General features: G+C 38.1%; 3 protein-coding genes and 1 pseudogene across 3 annotated transcripts; 1 reads left to right on the forward strand and 3 right to left on the reverse strand.

The window, feature by feature from the left end:
* Positions 1 to 589: 589 nt before the first annotated feature.
* Positions 590 to 8,367, forward strand: LOC119989162 (ABC transporter G family member 28-like). Its single transcript, XM_038834522.1, has 14 exons — positions 590 to 1,124; positions 1,515 to 1,588; positions 2,076 to 2,348; positions 2,496 to 2,559; positions 2,643 to 2,789; positions 2,989 to 3,023; positions 3,167 to 3,240; positions 3,416 to 4,344; positions 5,079 to 5,375; positions 6,086 to 6,580; positions 6,958 to 7,106; positions 7,269 to 7,558; positions 7,650 to 7,783; positions 7,921 to 8,367. Exons 1-14 carry the CDS (start codon positions 871 to 873, stop codon positions 8,075 to 8,077), a joined length of 3,372 nt encoding a protein of 1,123 aa, XP_038690450.1. The 5' UTR covers positions 590 to 870; the 3' UTR covers positions 8,078 to 8,367.
* Positions 8,368 to 9,044: 677 nt separating this feature from the next.
* Positions 9,045 to 13,030, reverse strand: LOC119989165 (ATPase GET3B). Its single transcript, XM_038834525.1, has 12 exons — positions 12,798 to 13,030; positions 11,898 to 12,109; positions 11,715 to 11,777; positions 11,457 to 11,567; positions 10,991 to 11,065; positions 10,836 to 10,904; positions 10,694 to 10,759; positions 10,429 to 10,503; positions 10,249 to 10,347; positions 9,840 to 9,974; positions 9,542 to 9,710; positions 9,045 to 9,379 (listed from the first exon to the last, which is right to left on the reverse strand). The coding sequence occupies exons 1-11, from the start codon at positions 12,988 to 12,990 to the stop codon at positions 9,573 to 9,575; spliced, it is 1,236 nt and encodes a 411-aa protein (XP_038690453.1). The 5' UTR covers positions 12,991 to 13,030; the 3' UTR covers positions 9,045 to 9,379; positions 9,542 to 9,572.
* Positions 13,031 to 13,790: 760 nt separating this feature from the next.
* On the reverse strand, positions 13,791 to 15,278 carry LOC119990050 (annotated as a pseudogene).
* Positions 15,279 to 15,478: 200 nt separating this feature from the next.
* On the reverse strand, positions 15,479 to 16,498 carry LOC119989376 (probable acetyltransferase NATA1-like). Its single transcript, XM_038834854.1, has 2 exons — positions 16,450 to 16,498; positions 15,479 to 16,407 (listed from the first exon to the last, which is right to left on the reverse strand). The coding sequence occupies exon 2, from the start codon at positions 16,397 to 16,399 to the stop codon at positions 15,704 to 15,706; it is 696 nt and encodes a 231-aa protein (XP_038690782.1). The 5' UTR covers positions 16,400 to 16,407; positions 16,450 to 16,498; the 3' UTR covers positions 15,479 to 15,703.
* Positions 16,499 to 18,529: the final 2,031 nt, after the last annotated feature.

Below are 18,529 nucleotides of genomic sequence, written 5' to 3' on the forward strand. Positions count from 1 at the left end.
CGGTACAAAACTAACAAATTAGTAATGTCTGATGTGATGTGGGTTTAGTTTTAAGAGAGGCCGTTGTAGGTTGGATACTATTAATGGCCACCCGCTTTTGTTATTGTCGTGTAGTGTGCTTGCTTAGTTGCTTCCATCCAAATTTCTTCTTTTAAAGAGAAAAAATAGTATAGGCATAAGGCATCATCTAACAAGATTAATTATAACATATATGAAATATATTCAGTTGCATCCATGTGTGTTCAACCTTATAAATCAGTTTTAACTCTAAAAATTGTCAAAATGTGAAAAACTATAATAAGATCATATTTGTTGTGTGCGTTGATTATTCAAGTGAATTCGTATGACCTATATATCCAATGCACATAAAATAGATGGGATAAAGATTAAAGATAACTGGATATTAGCCGCAGGCCCGCAGCTGTTGAAATTACCTATTTTATTACAGAACAACATGACATTAAAACAAATGTCATTCACTCATTCCGGCGTGAACAGCCGGCAAATGAGCAAGTCAATCGGATGTGGTCTCGCTGCCATGTGCCCACAACACACCCACCACACCCCCCCCCCCCCCTCATACCAACCTCACAAGTCACAAACACGACCACACACAAACACACAAGAAAAATACATAAATAATTGACCTTAAACCCCCTACAAGGTTCCTTCAACTCTCCCTGTTCTTCAACTCACTCAATCCCCAGATCTTTTATTCTCTTCCCATTTGTTTGTCATTAATTTATCAGCTTTTCATTTTTTCTCTCATTGTTCAAAACCCGTTCAATTCTTGTTCACAATGAGCTCGGATTCATTTACTTGAATCTCTCTTTAATCTGCTATTCGGATTCCTTTCGACAAAGTAATAGAATGGTCTTGATCTTGAAGAAGCTCGGAATCTCTTCTTGTTGTTCAACTCTCAAATGGGTTATTGTGTTTTTGAGTTTGGTTCAATGGGTGCAGTGTCAAGAAGTGGATGATTATGACCAAATTAACAACCAAATTAACAACCCTGCGGTTCTTTCTCTCGCCACTCAACTCGTCTATAGCCGGATTTCGAATGTTACGTCCTCAGTTATCAGCAAGGATATCAGCAGTCGCTCCAACTTCTGTATTAAGGACCCGTGAGCATTTTTTTTTTTGGTTTTTATTTTTCTGTTTGTTTCATGAGAAAGTTTGGAATGGAATTACACCATGAAGCGGAAGTTACATCCTTTATGTTGTTTTGATTTCTGGGTATTTGAAATATGAAATTGCATAAAGTTTATTGAACTCAATAAGGTTGGGTTTTTTCCCTCTCCTTTCTGGTGATGGCAATTTGGGTTCTTGGCATTGATTTCATTTCTCTTTCTGCTGTCTATTTATTTGAAGTTCCACTTTTTTTGTTTCCGTTTCTTTTCTTTCTTTCTTTCTTGCAGGAAATTTTATTTTCGATCCCTCCCTTTTTTTTTGCAACCTTTTGATTTCAGTATATATAAGGTGGCTTTCAGATTGAGGTTAGTTTATTGTTTCAGGGATGCTGATTGGAATCGAGCCTTTAATTTTTCATCCAATTTGGACTTCCTCTCTTCTTGCATTCAAAAAAGAGGTATATTATTAATTCACATTGCTTTGAGAAGATCCAAGTTGCTTCTTTTGATAATAAGCAGTAGTGAAAGTTTAAAAAAAAAATCAGTATTTTGAATATAAAATTTGAGATATTGTACTGATAAAACATAAATTTGAGCTCCATCGTGGGAGAAAACTGGATGATGCAAGTTTATGCTGATTTTTTATTGGTAGATGTTAAATTTCTGACCTTTAAAGCCAAAATATTGGTAAATTTGGATAGTTGGCTTTCTTCGATTGATAACCATTTCGCTGTTCGGAACTTTTTACTTCAAACTCTCACCAATATTTTCAGTCACCATTGAAGATTGACATAACACAGTCAATATCTCTAACCGAAAATTGAGCACCAAATGTTACTTGTTCATGCTTCCATTCCTAGCTGAACCTTGTCATCTACTTCAAGCTGTTTGTATAACATTTTTAAATTCTCTCTCATTTTTGGTGGATATAATTGGTTTCAACAGGAGATGTCAGGCTGCGCTTATGCTCTGCTGCAGAAGTGAAGTTCTACTTCAATAGTTTTTTTGAACCATCAGCGAGTGTCAACTACTTGAGACCCAATAGGAACTGTAACTTGATCTCCCGGGTTTCTGGTTGTGAGCCTGGATGGGCATGCAGTGTAGGTCGGAACCAGCAGGTTGACCTTGAAAATGCCAAGGAAATTCCTGTAAGGACTCAAAGCTGTCAGCCTTGTTGTGAGGGTTTCTTTTGTCCTCGTGGTATTACATGCATGATACGTAAGTCTTTGATAATGAAACTTGTCTTGAAAGCTTCAATTCATTTTGCTTAAACCCACTAATCAGCTTACCATGGACTGGAAGTTTTTGCTCCCAATTGCTAACTTGTTTTTGGTTGCTGTCACTTTTTGTGTTCTCTTCTTGAAGCTTGCCCATTAGGATCATATTGCCCGCTTGCCAAACTGAATACAGCAACGGGCACATGTGAGCCGTGAGTTCCAAATTCTACTTTTCTAAATATTGCTTATACCATAATATAATGGTCATTAAATGTATCTATTTTCTGCTATGCAGATATCATTACCAACTTCCTCCTGGCCAGCCGAACCATACTTGTGGAGGAGCAAATATATGGGCTGATGTTGGTAGTAGCAGTGAGATATTCTGTTCAGCAGGATCATATTGTCCGACAACAACCCGTAGAGAGTCATGTAGCAGTGGGTATTTCTTTTTCCCTATTCCTTGTTGCCAAATGTAACCATTTGCAAGTTGAAACCCTTTTAATACATTTTTACGTAATGTTTTGTCGGTGAACCTGGTATATTCAATTATACTAGTATGTCATTCATTATAATCATTTAGCTTCCAGATGCCTTCTTGTTCATTTCCTAATGCTATACTTTTTTCCCTGCAATTTCAGACATTACTGCAGAATGGGTTCTACATCTGAAAAGCGTAAGTTCTTTCATAGACTTCATGGCATATTTATAGTACTAAGTGCATTACTACCTTATTTGGTCTTATGAGTTCATCCATCTATCTGATTTTTGTGTTTTATCTCGTTTTGATGGTTTTGAGCTTTATTGGCTGATTTACAGGCTGCTTCAAGTTAACTTCATGCAACCCAAATACTGCAAATCAAAATATGCATGCATATGGAGTTTTGCTTATAGTGAGTTCACTTTAATTTTGAAGCAGAAATGTAGATATTGAGTTTTTCCTTGCTCTATGGCTTGACTTCGCTAATTGTTTTTGTGAATGAATGTCGCACGACTCGCACTGCATTATTTTTGGTATATGTTTTTAAAATATTTCTCTATTTTAGTAACACAAATTTGCTTTTGCAGGTTGCTTTGGGTACCCTGCTAATCATCATATACAACTGCTATGATCAAGTTCTGACAACACGAGAGAAGAGGCTGGCGAAATCCAGGGAAGCAGCAGCAAGAAGTGCAAGGGAGACAGCAAAAGCACGTCAAAGGTGGAAGGCTGCAAAAGATACTGCTAAGAAGCATGCAAGTGGATTACAAGCTCATTTATCAAAGACATTTTCGCGTAAGAAACTTGTTGCAGATCCTGAGCAACTTAAGATTTTAGGTCAAGCTAAAGTTGAAGAAGATGATGATTTATACCCACCTACATTTTCTAATTCTTCCCTTGAGTTCACGCCATCATCTGTTCCATTGAAAGGAAATAAAAGGGAACCAAGTGACCTCATGGAGATGATTCATGAAATAGAAGATGACCCTGATGGTTTCAAGGGTTTAAATGTTGAAGTTGGAGATAGGAATGGTAAAAGGCATATGCCAAAAGGAGAACAAATAAACACTCATAGCCAAATATTTAAGTATGCATATACTCAACTTGAGAAAGAGAAAGCAAGACAGCAAGAAAACAAGAATCTTACCTTCTCAGGGGTAGTTTCAATGGCTACTAATGATGAGATCAAGAGAAGGCCTCTAATTGAGATTTCTTTCAAAGACCTAACCCTTACTTTGAAAGCAAATAACAAGAATTTATTGAGGTGCCTTACAGGAAAAGTGAAGCCTGGCCGCATCACTGCTGTCATGGGTCCTTCAGGGGCTGGAAAAACTTCATTTCTTTCTGCTCTGGCGGGAAAAGCAATTGGATGTAGGACAACTGGTTTGATTCTGATAAATGGGAAAAATGAATCAATCCACTCGTACAAGAAAATTATAGGTTTTGTGCCACAAGATGATATTGTGCATGGAAATTTGACAGTGGAAGAGAATCTCTGGTTCAGTGCAAAGTGCAGGTATGCCATGTTCAGCTCCCTTCACATTCCATAACTACTTTTGAATTACTCTTGGTTTGCCCTACATTCAATGTAAAACTTCCAGTAGGTGCTAGATCACTATCAATCTGTAATTAATTGCTCATGAACAATGCCATTAGTCCATGCTCGTTTGTGGCGTGGATGCAGTTGTTCTAATCCATCTGTGTCATGGAACAAAAAGACTGATCGTGGCTTGGCAGAAATGAGTAACACTAGTATAGTTATTTTAAGTAATTTGTTTAATTTTTTGCTTTCTTGGGTTCAATGTTTGTAGTCTGTGCTCTGAACTAAAACAATTTCCATTCTTGGTCTTTGATGCTCGTAAGGAAACAGAAGTTCTGATTATTTATTTGGTTATAATTTGATGACCCTTATTTGGTTATAATTTGTATGATCTTGTGGTTTAGTTAAAAGAAGAGAATCTATCTCTTATCAGAAAAGGAGAATCTATGTCGGTACATTAATTTCATTCCAATTGACTTGCTGCTGACTTTACTTCCCCATATCACGTCTTTAGTAAAGTTTCTCCTTTTAAATCATTGTCTTAGTGTTTGTGGTTTATACATAGCTGCAATTTGTTTTTGCTATTTTCTTGCTTATAGTTTTTCCTGCCATTTACTGGAGTTAAAGACTTCAATCTCACAATGATTTTCCTCTCATTTTTTCTGCACTGGCTGCTGCCTTTTTGCATGGTGGACTTCTGATTTCTGAAGACTATCTGCTGACTTGCCTAAACCGGATAAAGTCCTCATTGTTGAAAGAGTTATTGAATACTTAGGGCTACAGACAGTGCGAGAATCCTTGGTGGGAACAGTTGAGAAGCGAGGAGTTTCTGGAGGCCAGAGAAAGCGAGTTAATGTTGGATTGGAATTGGTCATGGAACCTTCTCTTTTAATATTGGATGAACCTACATCTGGACTAGATAGTTCATCTTCTCAGTTGCTTCTTAGAGCACTTCGACGAGAAGCTCTTGAAGGGGTGAACATCTGCATGGTCGTTCACCAACCAAGGTAAATTTTGAATCACATGCAGAACATATGATATCAATTTAAGCTTTTAATTCCATAATAAAGCCAATATATAAACGGGTAGACACTGAACATTATCACTCAGTAGCAACTCCTCTGCATAGGCAGACAAGTATCAACGTTAGGAGGATATCTTGAAATGTATTTGTGTCAGTAAACCGGTATCGAGAACTCTTCAAAGATTGGAATGCATTTTGATTTTTGAAATTTTGAGATTGAGAAAAAAATTTCACAGTTGATCTGCATAAATGTACAATTACCATATTATGGAACCAATGTGGAACAAATTCTTTAGTCTTAGCTACTTAAATTACTTGTATTTTAGAAGCTGATATATACCCTGAGGATACAGTATCTCAAATTTCTGTTCGAGGTTTTCACTGCCTGCTTGCATGGAATCACTAATCTAACTAATTCTTAAGAGGAATATACTTCGTCAAATAAGTAACTTTCAAAATTCATTTGATAACATCGGTGTAATGTTCTACAACGAACATGTGTGGCCCAGTGGTTAAGTTGCAGAGGTGCAACTTAGAGGTCACAAGTTCAAACACTGGAAACAGCCTCTCCGCATATTATGCGATGTGGGAGCCTTGCGCACAAGAGTTGTTTATTCTTTTTTTTATGGGTGTAATTTTCTATCATATGTTAATTATCCTATTATTTACTGATTTCTAGAATTTCTGGTTCAGCTATGCTTTGTACAAAATGTTTGATGATCTCATACTACTAGCAAAAGGCGGGTTAACTGTCTACCATGGGCCAGTGAAGAAAGTCGAAGAATACTTTGCGGGGCTTGGTATAACAGTTCCTGATCGTGTTAATCCTCCAGACCACTTTATTGACATCCTGGAGGGTATGGTTACACCAAGTGCTAGCTCAGGTGTGAGTTATATAGAGCTTCCTGTCAGATGGATGCATCATAATGGGTACCCAGTACCCCCAGATATGCAGCGGAATGTTGCTGGATCTGCTATCGCCTTACCTGTTGAGAATCCAGCACATTTGGCAAATGTAGTAGATGCTGAGGTAGAAGATAAATCATTTGCGGGAGAACTTTGGCAGGATGTGAGAAGTAACGTGGAGTTGCACAGAGATAAGATACGCCTCAACTTTTTGAAGTCCAAGGACTTATCAAACAGAAGAAATCCTGGTGTGCTCCAGCAATACAGATACTTTCTTGCCAGGTAAACAGTATCTTCTTTTGGGGAATACAAATAAATATATTAGATTTCTCTAATATAGATTAGCTTTGCCAAAATTTAACACAGCCAAGACTCCATGTGTTTGTGTCAGAAAATTTCTTAGTCTGTAAAGAAATAGATTTGAGAAACTTCAGGGATGAAATTCCGGGCATTATTCGCAATGGTCACTTCACCTGTAAATTCTAGAAAAGATGTATGTTTTGAGAAATTTCGTATCATTTCTTGTGCCACCCATCTAATTTCACTATCAGGATTTTTAACGTATATTGAGTTACCGAGTCAGTAATCTGTTGAATGCTATTTTGCATCCTACTCTGTTTCATATCAACTCCTTACCTTCTTGGCTATGACTGATTCAGGGTTGCCAAGCAGCGACTAAGGGAAGCTAGAATACAAGCAACTGATTATTTGATCTTATTTCTTGCTGGGGCCTGCTTAGGATCACTGGCTAAAGTGACTGATGAAAATTTCGGGGCAGTTGGTTATACGTACACCATCATTGGGGTTTGTAAGTCGATCCAAAGAAGTGTTAAGTTACTGTGAAAATGCACATCACAATGCGAGTATATTGTCAAAATGGAATTAATCGGTCAATCTACATGCTAGTGCATATAATACATGGCAGTTGCAATTTCTTTCTTCCTTACCATGATCGCTTTGTTGATTTCAGCTCTTCTATGCAAAATAGCGGCTTTGAGATCATTTTCTCTGGACAAATTACATTACTGGAGAGAGAGTGCCTCCGGCATGAGCAGTTTGGCTTTTTTTCTAGCGAAGGACACAATGGACCATTTTAACACAGTGATCAAGCCAGTTGTGTATCTATCCATGTTCTATTTCTTCACCAATCCAAGATCTTCCTTCGCAGATAATTACATTGTTTTGCTATGCCTGGTATACTGTGTGACTGGTATAGCCTATGCATTGGCCATCTTTTTCGAACCTGGTCCAGCGCAGCTGGTAAGTAACGATGGCCCACATCGAAAAGTTTTTATACCTGTTTGGATTTTATTGGTAAATTTACATAGCATACAAGCTGTGTTTCTTGCAGTGGTCGGTTCTGCTTCCTGTTGTTTTAACTCTTGTCGCAACCAGGACAAATGATAACGAAACTCTGAAGAAGTTGGCTAATCTATGTTACCCCAAATGGGCTCTGCAAGCATTTGTGATTGCGAATGCTGAAAGGTACAATCCAATATCTCCTTGTGCATGAAATCTGAGAAGATTGTACTATCCACCCTGCCAAAGACAGATCCAGTTGCGCAAAATAAGACTAACCTTTGCATCTATGGTGCAAATTACTAATCGTATGTTTGATCCAGGTACTACGGTGTTTGGCTGATTACGCGGTGTGGTGCTCTTTTGAAGAGTGGCTATGATCTTCATGCATGGCCGCTTTGTGTATCAATCCTCATCCTCATTGGTGTAATTACTCGTTGTGTAGCATTCTTTGGCATGCTGTCATTCAAAAGAAAATGAGGTATAGCCTACAATATTCCATTCTTTCCCACTTCCATTAAACTAAAATCGATGGCAGTAAGAGGAGTGTAGCCATTGGTTGGAATGAGAGATTATTGTACTATAGGGTGTGTTATGATTATTGACGTAATGGATTGTATATTTGTATATGCTCTCCAACAATGACCTGATGAATTATTTTACATAACAAATAGTCAGTTTTGTGTGTATCATTTCTTGGTGTCAACAAACTTCATATGTAGAACAAATTATTATTTATAGAATTGTCTATTTACCGGTGTCGATAATCATTTCTTGATGTTAATACTCGTTTCTTGGTGCCAATAAATGTCATATGTAGAATCAATTATTATTTATAGAATTGTCTATTTATCGGTATCGATAATCATTTCTTTGTGCCAATAAACATTTTGCATCGAAGTGAACAGAGAAGCATGAATCTTTTAGCCTTTTCATTGCAAATCCAATCATGTTGTCATCCATGGTAGCTAGTGGGTTGAGCCGCATGACATTATCACACCCTTACAAAGATATAATTTTTGACCTAACATTTGGGGGAATATTATTATTTGTGGAGGAGCTATTTTTAGACGTATTTATTTTGTTTTTCTAAAAAAAAAATGCAATTCCACATTTCCACCCAAAATTTTTAGATTTCAACTGAATTAACAGAAGAAAAGAAGCATTGAAACCCTCAAAACTCACATATTGTTGAAATTATAGTGTCATGACATTGAATCTCAGTCCTCTTCCTCCATGTTTTATTCCAAAACACAAGCACCAGTCCAAGCTATCTTCTTCTCCTCCTTCTTCTTCATATAGAGCATCCGCGCAGTCTGAGAAGACCCAAGGCGGAGTAACAGAGGCGGAATCTTCTGCTGCCTTTTCTGGTGTGCAATGCAAAATCGATCCTTTTTACTTGAAAAGTTTTCAATTTTTTGGCTATGATTTCATGGGTTTGTATATGTGAGTATAAAGGGATTAATTAGTATAATTCTCCTCTTCGTTCACTTCTGATAAGAAGTTTTTTTTTTAACATGAATCAGATAGAAAGTACCAACATATCAAATCGGTTTGTTTGAGTTTCACAAGTAATCTCTATCATCACTTCTTATGACTTTGTACCTCTGTATTTTTAGGGCTCCATTGAGTTCCATCACAGTGCTATATGGAGCTTAACCTCAAAAGCTACCAATCAAGAGATGACACCCTGCTGAGGAAGTTTGATTTCAAATGTTTAAAGCTCAACTATGCACGCTTCGAATAGGCATCCATTTTCCGAAAGATCCTGGCGCTTGTGAACTGAAGAAAAAAAGGGTGTAAGAGTAGAGTTTGCCAAGGCTAGTCATAGTAAACGAATCTGACCAACAATCTCATGTGTGGAGTTTTAACATGGAAGAAAAAGGTCCCCCAGATGCTCTATTGTTAATTCAAAAGGACATGATAATAATAAGAAGAAGTTACCTGCACATTTCGTGTACAGGGGAACAGATGGTCATTTCCAGATAATATCACCCATAAATTGAAGAGCTGGAACACCTCTAACTTCTACGTCGACTAAGGGAGCTCGGATCAACGTCAAGCTAGAGAGTTCTGGATCACTATTTACCATATCTAGAGCACGCATCTGATCCTGTAATGTTTGCATATAAACAATTTATATTGCCTATTTCAACCATCCATCAGTAACTACGAAAACGAAAATGAAAACAGGTGCAGAAGTTATGTAACACCATTAAAGCAAAATTTGTGACCAAGATACCTTCCTTTTCATTGCACAAAACTTGCAGTCTGAAGCAGAAGGGGGTAGAATCTGATTAACAATAAGCCTCTTGACAGGAACATTCTCCTTCTTTAATGAGGCATGTAGCCTGGATGACTCACTGATCGCCATAACCTAGCAAGCAAAAACTCTGACTATTATTTTTCCACATGTTCAATTCTAAAGATTATATTTTCCCATTTACATTGTTGGATATTTAAAGGGATCAAGATTATTATTTGATTAAAGTCTGCGGTTTATTAGAGCTGTGGGTGCATGAAATGGGTTGGACATACATGTGAGTTTTTCAACCTAGTTCTAACCAATATTTTTGAGACTAGAGAAAACACTGGAGTAGCACCTACAACCGTTATTAGCCATATTCATTAATAACTGTAGCTCATAATACCGTGGGTATTGTTACTATGACGAACTCTGTAGAATCTGTATCACGAAAAAGCTCGCGCACTTTTATCATCCTCTCCCTCAGCCGCTCCAATTTATCTGCCTGAGCAACAGAAAGAGACATCAGAAAGTCAGCAACCAAAAAAAAGGAGCACAAAAAGAGCACCAAATAAGAATAGTTTACAGCATCCTGCCGGGTTTCTTCTTGGCCAAAAACAGACTTGATAGCATTGGTGGCTGAAGCTATTTTCTGCCTAAGCTGCCACAGGGAAAGCATGTGGAAATGTAAATTAAGATGCAAAAAAATTCAGAAGCTCCAAAAGCTAATATTATAACAAGAAAAACATTCATCCTCTCCAATAGTTTTTTTTCAGATAAAAGGATAAAAAGTAATGATGAAAGAAGAAACACTTATTCATCATTTTCCATTATTCTAGTTGCATCATTACCTTCAATATCTTGCCTATGGATGCATCTAAGAAGTCCGGCAAAGACAAAAGTCGCAATGTATGACCCTGTAAGGAGCATTTCATCAAGCTAAAAATATTTAATAAGAAATGAGTGACTCGTACTATAGAAGCATTTACTCACCGTGGGAGCCGTATCAAAAATTATTCGAGTAAACATACTATATTCTTCCGATTCAAGAAATTGTATAACCTGGCAAAAGTTCTCTAATTAGTGAGGACGAAGAAAGAGTTCAGAGAATCTAAATGATCAAGATAGTTGAAGCACATATTACATACTTTGGAAATTGCAATAGCTTCATCCAAACCAGGAGGAGGTGTGTCCAGAAGCTCTCCAAGTTTCAACTCTCCCAACTTCGTTGTTAGAAGATGCACAGCAAAAGAAGGAACGATCATGCTCCCAATCAATGCAGTAAGAAAACTGAAAATAGCTTATTGCCGCTTCTCTAACTTCTTTATTGGCTTTAAAGCTTGTACCACTCACTACTCAGTACTGTAGAATGTTTAATTTGGGAAGTATGTATGCCCTTTTGCTTAGACTTTCAACAAACATGACTAAAATAAAGCCCCGGCACATGGATTAAATTTAGTCTTGGATATGTAAGCTATAAAGTAAATGAACCTATGATAATCGAATATGGGTGCAGGAACAAACTACTGAGAGCGCCCATCATAAATCATAAAGTGGGTTTGACCATATCTACCATCCCAAGTTGCAACACCACAACTAAATATTGTGCTTTACCTGTTCTACAATCATTCCAAGGCCCATGCCATCCATAAAATCTTTGACTCCAGTTCCACCATTCTTCTGAGAAGCATTTCGGAATTCTTCTCTTGCCTTCTCTGGGTTTATCTGTTTAGAGTTAAAATTTAACCTACCAAGTCACAAAGCAAGAAAACTACAAGAATATTCAAGATATTGCTACCTCTTAAGTAATAATTTTCTCATAGATATTGCTACTTCTAGGATATATTCATGCACAATACTTTTCCTGCCTACCTCAAGAGCAAATAGTGGTGAATCGGGCCCTTCAACTTGTATTAGTGTCCCTCCAGTCAAATCCTGGGGTAAAATAAACACAAATGAATATGCACACTATATTTCTCTTTTCTCTTTGTTTAATTCATTTTATGTGAAATGCAGATACCCGAAAGAAACTCCAGGAAACAAGCTAGTTCTAACCTGAGAAAAAGAATCACTCAATGAATGTGCCGGATCAGTTGAAACCACAAGAGTCGCATGCCCATTGTTGGCAAATTTTACAGCAAGTGAAGCAGCACAGCTGGTCTTCCCTACACCACCCTTTCCACCAAGCAAATAATATTTGCGTTGAGTCCCAGAAACCATCTCATCAAACCCAGCAGCAGTTTCGGCAGGAGTAGCCACTGATCTCACTGTCACAGAATGGTACACATGAAATATTCATCTCCGGGCATGCATAAGTAGTTTCCGGAGAAATTTTATGAGATAACCCCACCTAACCTTCCTAGTAGAGTGTGTCTTTCTAATTTATTGAGCATCATGCCATAAACAATTTTTGGCTCTTATAACACTCTCCTATGCTGAGCAATAAGGGAATCAATGCAAGCACCAATTTTTTTTATTCTTCTCATGAATGCAAATGGAGTTTAAACTTTTCCCACCTTCTCTTCTACATACTACATCCAAACGACGTGGACAATTTGAACTTATCCATGAAACTCCATTCCTGCTTCTCCATAGTAATCTATTATTTTTAGACACATTTCCTTTTTTTTTCTCCTCTTATATGTAACCTTTATTTGTCCACAAACTCCATTGAATTATTTCACAATAAAACTGAGTAGGCAAAAGAACAAAGATAACCCTTCCATTCACAGTTCTTTAAATTGTTTGAGTGATAAAAAATTCCCTAAAAAGAAAACACTGGCCCTCACACCCTCTGAATTCTGTAAGAATTGAACCTCAAAATACAAAATTTCGAGCAGATTTAACCAACAATTAAATACATCACAGAAATACCAGAAAGACAAAAGAACAGAGAAGACCCATCAGAAAAACAACAATTTAAACAATTGGGTAGGTATTGAAAAAAAAAATCACCTTGAAGTGGACATGGCCGACGCTTGTTCTTGACAGAGGGAGAGATGAAGCCAGTGGCAAGAAAGGGTATTCGGCGGTGGATTTTAGAAGAGAAAGAGATAGAACCCAACGCTGCAATGGAGTTTTTGCTTCCGGTGGACAGGAAAGGTGAACACCTAGAAGGGACTCTACAACAAGCAGGAGAAGCTGCCATTCTTCTCTTGCCTTCTTTTCCTTTCTGGTAACTAAACGAAGAGTACAAGAAAATGAACACAATGTCATCTGGAGTTTTGGACTATACTTTAACCCGGCCCAAAACAAAATATGGGCTGGTTGGGCTCGGCTCAAAGTTTAATATGTTTAACCCAAGCCCAGCCACCTTTATTAAAATACAGCAGCTGTCGAAATCATACCGCACATGCATAAAGGGACGGTACCGTTTCTGTTCAGTTCAGCTTTTCTATAATTATTTAATAGTTTCCTTTAGTAACTAGGAGGGTTAATTAGTTATCAATGAGAGGTGATTCGGTTAATAATCAACTGTCATTAGAATCCAGCGAATTATTCATGTCATCGAGGCTGCCATTAGAGAGAGTTGCAGACATATATACTTCCGCAAATGCCTGTGCATCTCACTCATTTCAGATGTGTGCGCAAGAGAATTGTTGAACATCTTGGAGGGATTTCTATTTTGGTGCCTGTGTTGGTCTGTGAGATAAATGAATATATATATATATATATATATATATATATATATATATATATATAGGAATTCTCCTATGTGGACCAAAAAGTGTGGACCAAGTTTGTGGACCAAAATCCAATGATTGTAATCAATCACAACATAAGTGGGGGCCACACATTTATTATGGGACCCACCACATATATGGTTGAAAAACAAGTCTACAAACTTGGTACACACTTTTGGTCCACACTTTTGGTCCACATAGGAGAATTTATATATATATATATATATATATATATATATATATAGCTTGAGAACATACTCTTTGCAATATTTGAAGTTTGAGGTTCTTCCTTATTAAGGGCTATAAATGAAGCTGGAGATTCTTCCTTACAAGAAAATTAAAAGAGCAAGAACAAGCAAGAAAGTAGTAACAGATTAAGCATCAGAGTAAGCTTCAAGAGCTTCACCAGTCAACCTGCAAATCCTCCACTCACTCAACACCTTCGCACCCATCAGCTCATAAAACTGAATGGCATTCACATTCCAATCGAGCACCACCCAGTCCACTCTCCCATAATCCATCTTAACAGCCTGCTTCGCCACCACTGCCAGAAGCATCCTCCCGAACCCCTTCCTCCTATAACATTCCCTTACAAACAGCTCCTCCATGTAGAACCCTGGTTTCCCCATAAGGGTAGAGTAGTTGGGGAAGGACAGCACAAACCCAAGCAACCAACACATCACCATTTCCCTTCAATTGGAACTGATCTTCATCTGGGTCAATCAAAGGGTGCTTGAGTGTGATCACACTGTCTATTGGAGTGAAACATAGAGATGGTGGGAGCGGAGGCAGGGGGAGGCGCGAGACTTCAAGGACGAAGACGGTAAAGGATTGGAATGGAGGGGAGTTGAAGAGGGTGGAGGAGAGGGAGGACTCTGTAGCAGAGAAGAGGTGGGTGAGGTGCTCAAACAACGCCATTTGGTGGATGAGCTTGTGGAGATGGGGGACATCCGCCGGTGTGGCTAGACGGATGCGAGAAAAGAGAGGGTGGCCAATGGGTGCAGACTCCTGGACTGATGGTGGTGGCAGTGAAGGCGGGCGTGCAGCCATTTGGGTTTTTCAAGTGCGTGATCGTATTGGAACTAATTTGTAATCTTGAGAGTTAAAAGCACATGGAAGATCGACGCAAAGTTCTTACTTAAAAAGAAAGAAGATTTTACGAGTTGCCAGCATATGTAAGTTCATGCATCAGAAAGAATCAGAATTCAAATGCAGAATTCAAATTGCATTTGTATTCTATAACCAATAGGAAGGATCAAAGAAAAGTTTTTCTCTTTGTGAGAGTAGAATATGTTTAGATATGTCTTTTACATCTTCATTCAGATTATTTGGCCAGAAGGTACGGGGGAACTTTCATAACAAAGTACGTATATTTTACAGGAACCCTCCTTCTGAATCCTCTACTCCCCAACACCACAAACCCTTCTCATAAGAATATCTACAAGCAGCTATTTTTTACCCCTTTCTTTCTACTCTCTTAACATACTTGTTGAATGATACCCTCAACTACCTCAGCAGACAACAGGTAGTTTGGTCGTTATCGATGGAGTATTTTGGGGACAGAGGAGGTGTTTGGAATCGGGAGCAATGTGATTTACACATTTCATTATAACCATAACAATTTTCTATAACGCTATCCCTACAAGTTCGACAGAAAGTCCAACAGCACATCATAAGTGGAAACAAGGCTCCCACATTGTAAGGCAGGGCATATGAACATGACCTTAACTCTCATATCGTGATACCTTCTAGTAAATCATGACTAAAAGACAGCAAAAATCCTCCCTGAATATTCCACTGCAAGTAGTGATTTTGCAGGAAACAAGTTAGGAATATCAGATTCAAAGTCCAAATACAAAATTCCAACTTGATCCCCACAGGGGTATCAAATCCCTACCCTAATGTGACCCTTTGATCAGGGAAAAATCATAGCAAAGAACAACGCCAAACAGAGAAGAAACCTTCATCAAACAGGTTGAATATAAATTCAGTAGAAGAGTAACATTTCATTAATCTACTAACATGGTTCACATTGCACAAGACAAATGCCGCAATACAACCAAAAATCACAATCAATCTGCACCAGTTAAACTATCCATAGTTTCATATCTTGATTATATCTAAAACCCGAATTACAATAAATTAAAAGAACAAGAACAATCAAGCAGGAAAGTGAGATTAAGCATCACGATAAGCTTCAAGAGCCTCACCAGTCAATCTGCAAATCCTCCACTCACTCAAGACCTTCGCACCCATCAGCTCATAAAACTCGATAGCATTCACGTTCCAATCAAGCACCACCCACTCCACTCTCCCATAATCCATCTTCACCGCCTGCTTCGCCACTGCAGTCAGAAGCATCCTCCCAAACCCCTTCCTCCTATAACACTCCCTCACAAACAAGTCCTCCACATAAAACCCAGGTTTCGCCAAAAAAGAAGAGTAGTTGGGGAAAAACAGCACAAACCCAGCAACCACAACATCCCCATTTCCGTTCGATCGGAACTGATCTCCTTCTGGGTCAATCAAAGGTAGCTCGAGAGTGATCACGCGGTCGATTGGAGTGAAATGCGGAGATTGTGGGAGCGGAGGAAGGGGAAGGCGAGAAATTTCGAGGAGGAAGATGGTGAAGGAGTGGAATGGAGGAGAGTTGAAGAGGGTGGAGGCAAGGGAGGATTCCGTTGCGGAGAAGAGGTGGGTGAGGCGCTCAAACACCGCCATTTGGTTGATGAGCTTGTGGATGTGGGGGACGTCGGCGGGCGTCGCTAGACGGATGCGGGAGAAGAGAGGGTGCCCAATGGGTGCAGATTCCGGAACTCCAGTCGGCGGTGAAGGCGTGGGCGCTGGTGGTGGCGGAGGCGCGGCGGCGGCCATTTGGACTTTCTACTGTGCGTGTGATAGTTGGGTTGTTCTACACTCTAGACTCTAGAGTATGTTTTGCGTTCCAAAGGAGGTGTTTGGGACGGGGGACTAAATTCAACATACAATATGGCCTAATTTTGAGAATCGGGCTTGGCTCTCAAAATGAGGCCAAGGCCCGGCCCAGCCCGAGCCCCTAAGGCTCGAGTTTTTGGATCACACCTTGGGCTTCGGACCTTTGGGTTGGGTTGGGCTGGACCCGACTTTTGACTATATAATATTTATATATGTATTTTTTGTAAAAAAATGTATTATATATATACATATATACACAGAAGTTTCACATATGACAATATGATATGTCAGAACAAAGTACAACTCATGAAAAAAATATTACTCAGTAGTTTGAACTATTATATCTTCTGAATAGATACAGTTTGACCCTAAAAAAATTCCAAACTAAAGTATCACTCAAGTTTGTTGTACATAAATATAAATTCGATTTGGCGCAAAAAAAAACACTACTAAATTATCACCCAAGTGTATTGTACATAAATATAAATTCCGTTATGGTTATCAAATACTTGCTTCAACTGATCACAACACAAAAAAATGTTGGTTATTGTGTTGCAAATTTAAAAAAGCAAAACAAAAAAGGAATGTACAAGATGTATAGTGTATCTAACAAATAAAAACTTAGTATTACTAAACTCTTTGATAATTCAAGCTATTATGCTTCACTTGACAGACATAAAATAAAAATAAAAAAGAGACCCAACAACTGAATCAAGACTCAAAACTGAACAACTTAAGACTTATAATTAGTGAAGGAATCCCAGTCCCAACTTTCAATCCTAGAATTTTGCTGATGATCAGAATTGGATGAAGCATCTTCTTGGCAAGAATGAAAACTTGTGCTTGTTGAACTATTTGCAGAATTACTAGTACTATGGTTCACAAGAGCACTAGCCTCACAATTGTAGTCTATCTTGTGGCTTGTCATGGAGTCATATGGCGCAAGAACATTGGTATTATTGTAGTCATAGTAATCGGTCGACGCGCGGGGAGGAGATCGGGAAGATAGAGAGTTGTGTGGCACAAGAGGATGTGATCTTGTCCCTAACCTGTAAGATGTGTATTTGTCCTCTTCTTCTTCGGGTTTATTGGTAGAGTGAAACTTTTGGAACTTCTTCTTGGCATGCTTAGCGTACTTTTTAGTGCGATGAGCGGCATACTTGTTGATTGCTTAGCTTTCATATATTTTTTCAACTTCTCTTATTGCAAGTACCTTATTATTACGAGATGAATGAGCTTTTTTTACATAAGCACAGATGAATGAGCATGTAAAGCTTACTTGTGATTATATATATGGATTGGAGTTTAGGGTTTAGAGGAAGGTTTATTTAAAGTTTTCCTTCAATTAAAGGCTCTTAATTTAATTTGTTTTCATTTGGACTTTCTTCTAAACACTACCCATTGAAGAGTGGTGTGACTTGGGTTTGGTTTCCTTTCTTTTCCTTTCTCAATAATGTTACTTATTTAATTATTAAATTGGGAGATCTACCAAGAGGTACCTCATTCAAATATTTTATGCCATTAGATCCGCTTGCTTTTTAATTACCCAATAAATCTATGAAATTTATCTAGACAAAAAAAACTCTTATATAAAACATAACCCTAAACATTTTCCACTCATCTCCTACATCGCTCCTCTCTTATCTCTCTTTCTAAACTTGTTTATGTTCTCCCTCTACCTCACACATTTATATAACTCTTCATCTTCAAGACCCGAATATCTCTCTCTCTTCAATTTCTCTCTTTTAGTTTGAATCACGAATCTCTCTTCATGTTTCTTTGGTTTGTCTTTTCGGATCTGAACTTCTAAAAGTATCTTAATTTATTGTACAACGATTGGATTTGTTATTGATTTATTGCAGGTGTTATGGATAAAAAAAATTGAATCTCAATTGTTGTCAGATTTGAAGGGGCAAGAGTTGTTTTGTACGAACTGTGAGAATCTGTCCGATTGTGTAAACTGGAACAATTTTAAATTTTGGGTTACTGAGATAAAACAGTTGGTGACTAAATTGGAAAATGACAAATTTTTCAATAACCAAAAATTACGTTAACCCATAGAAATAATTC

This window comes from Tripterygium wilfordii, chromosome 21 (assembly GCF_013401445.1).
Source record: "Tripterygium wilfordii isolate XIE 37 chromosome 21, ASM1340144v1, whole genome shotgun sequence".
Taxonomy (NCBI): domain Eukaryota; kingdom Viridiplantae; phylum Streptophyta; class Magnoliopsida; order Celastrales; family Celastraceae; genus Tripterygium; species Tripterygium wilfordii.

Coding starts and splice junctions, on each gene's coding strand:
- LOC119989165 (XM_038834525.1), bottom strand. CDS start 12,990: ATGGCAGCTTCTCCTGCTTGTTGTAGAGTCCCTTCTAGGTGTTCACCT. Junction 11,778..11,897: donor TGAGTGATTCTTTTTCTCAG/GTTAGAACTAGC, acceptor ATTTTACCCCAG/GATTTGACTGGAGGGACACT. Junction 10,905..10,990: donor AAGCTATTGCAATTTCCAAA/GTATGTAATATG, acceptor AACTTTTGCCAG/GTTATACAATTTCTTGAATC.
- LOC119989376 (XM_038834854.1), bottom strand. CDS start 16,399: ATGGCCGCCGCCGCGCCTCCGCCACCACCAGCGCCCACGCCTTCACCG.
- LOC119989162 (XM_038834522.1), top strand. CDS start 871: ATGGTCTTGATCTTGAAGAAGCTCGGAATCTCTTCTTGTTGTTCAACT. Junction 5,376..6,085: donor ATGGTCGTTCACCAACCAAG/GTAAATTTTGAA, acceptor TTTCTGGTTCAG/CTATGCTTTGTACAAAATGT. Junction 7,559..7,649: donor AACCTGGTCCAGCGCAGCTG/GTAAGTAACGAT, acceptor TGTTTCTTGCAG/TGGTCGGTTCTGCTTCCTGT.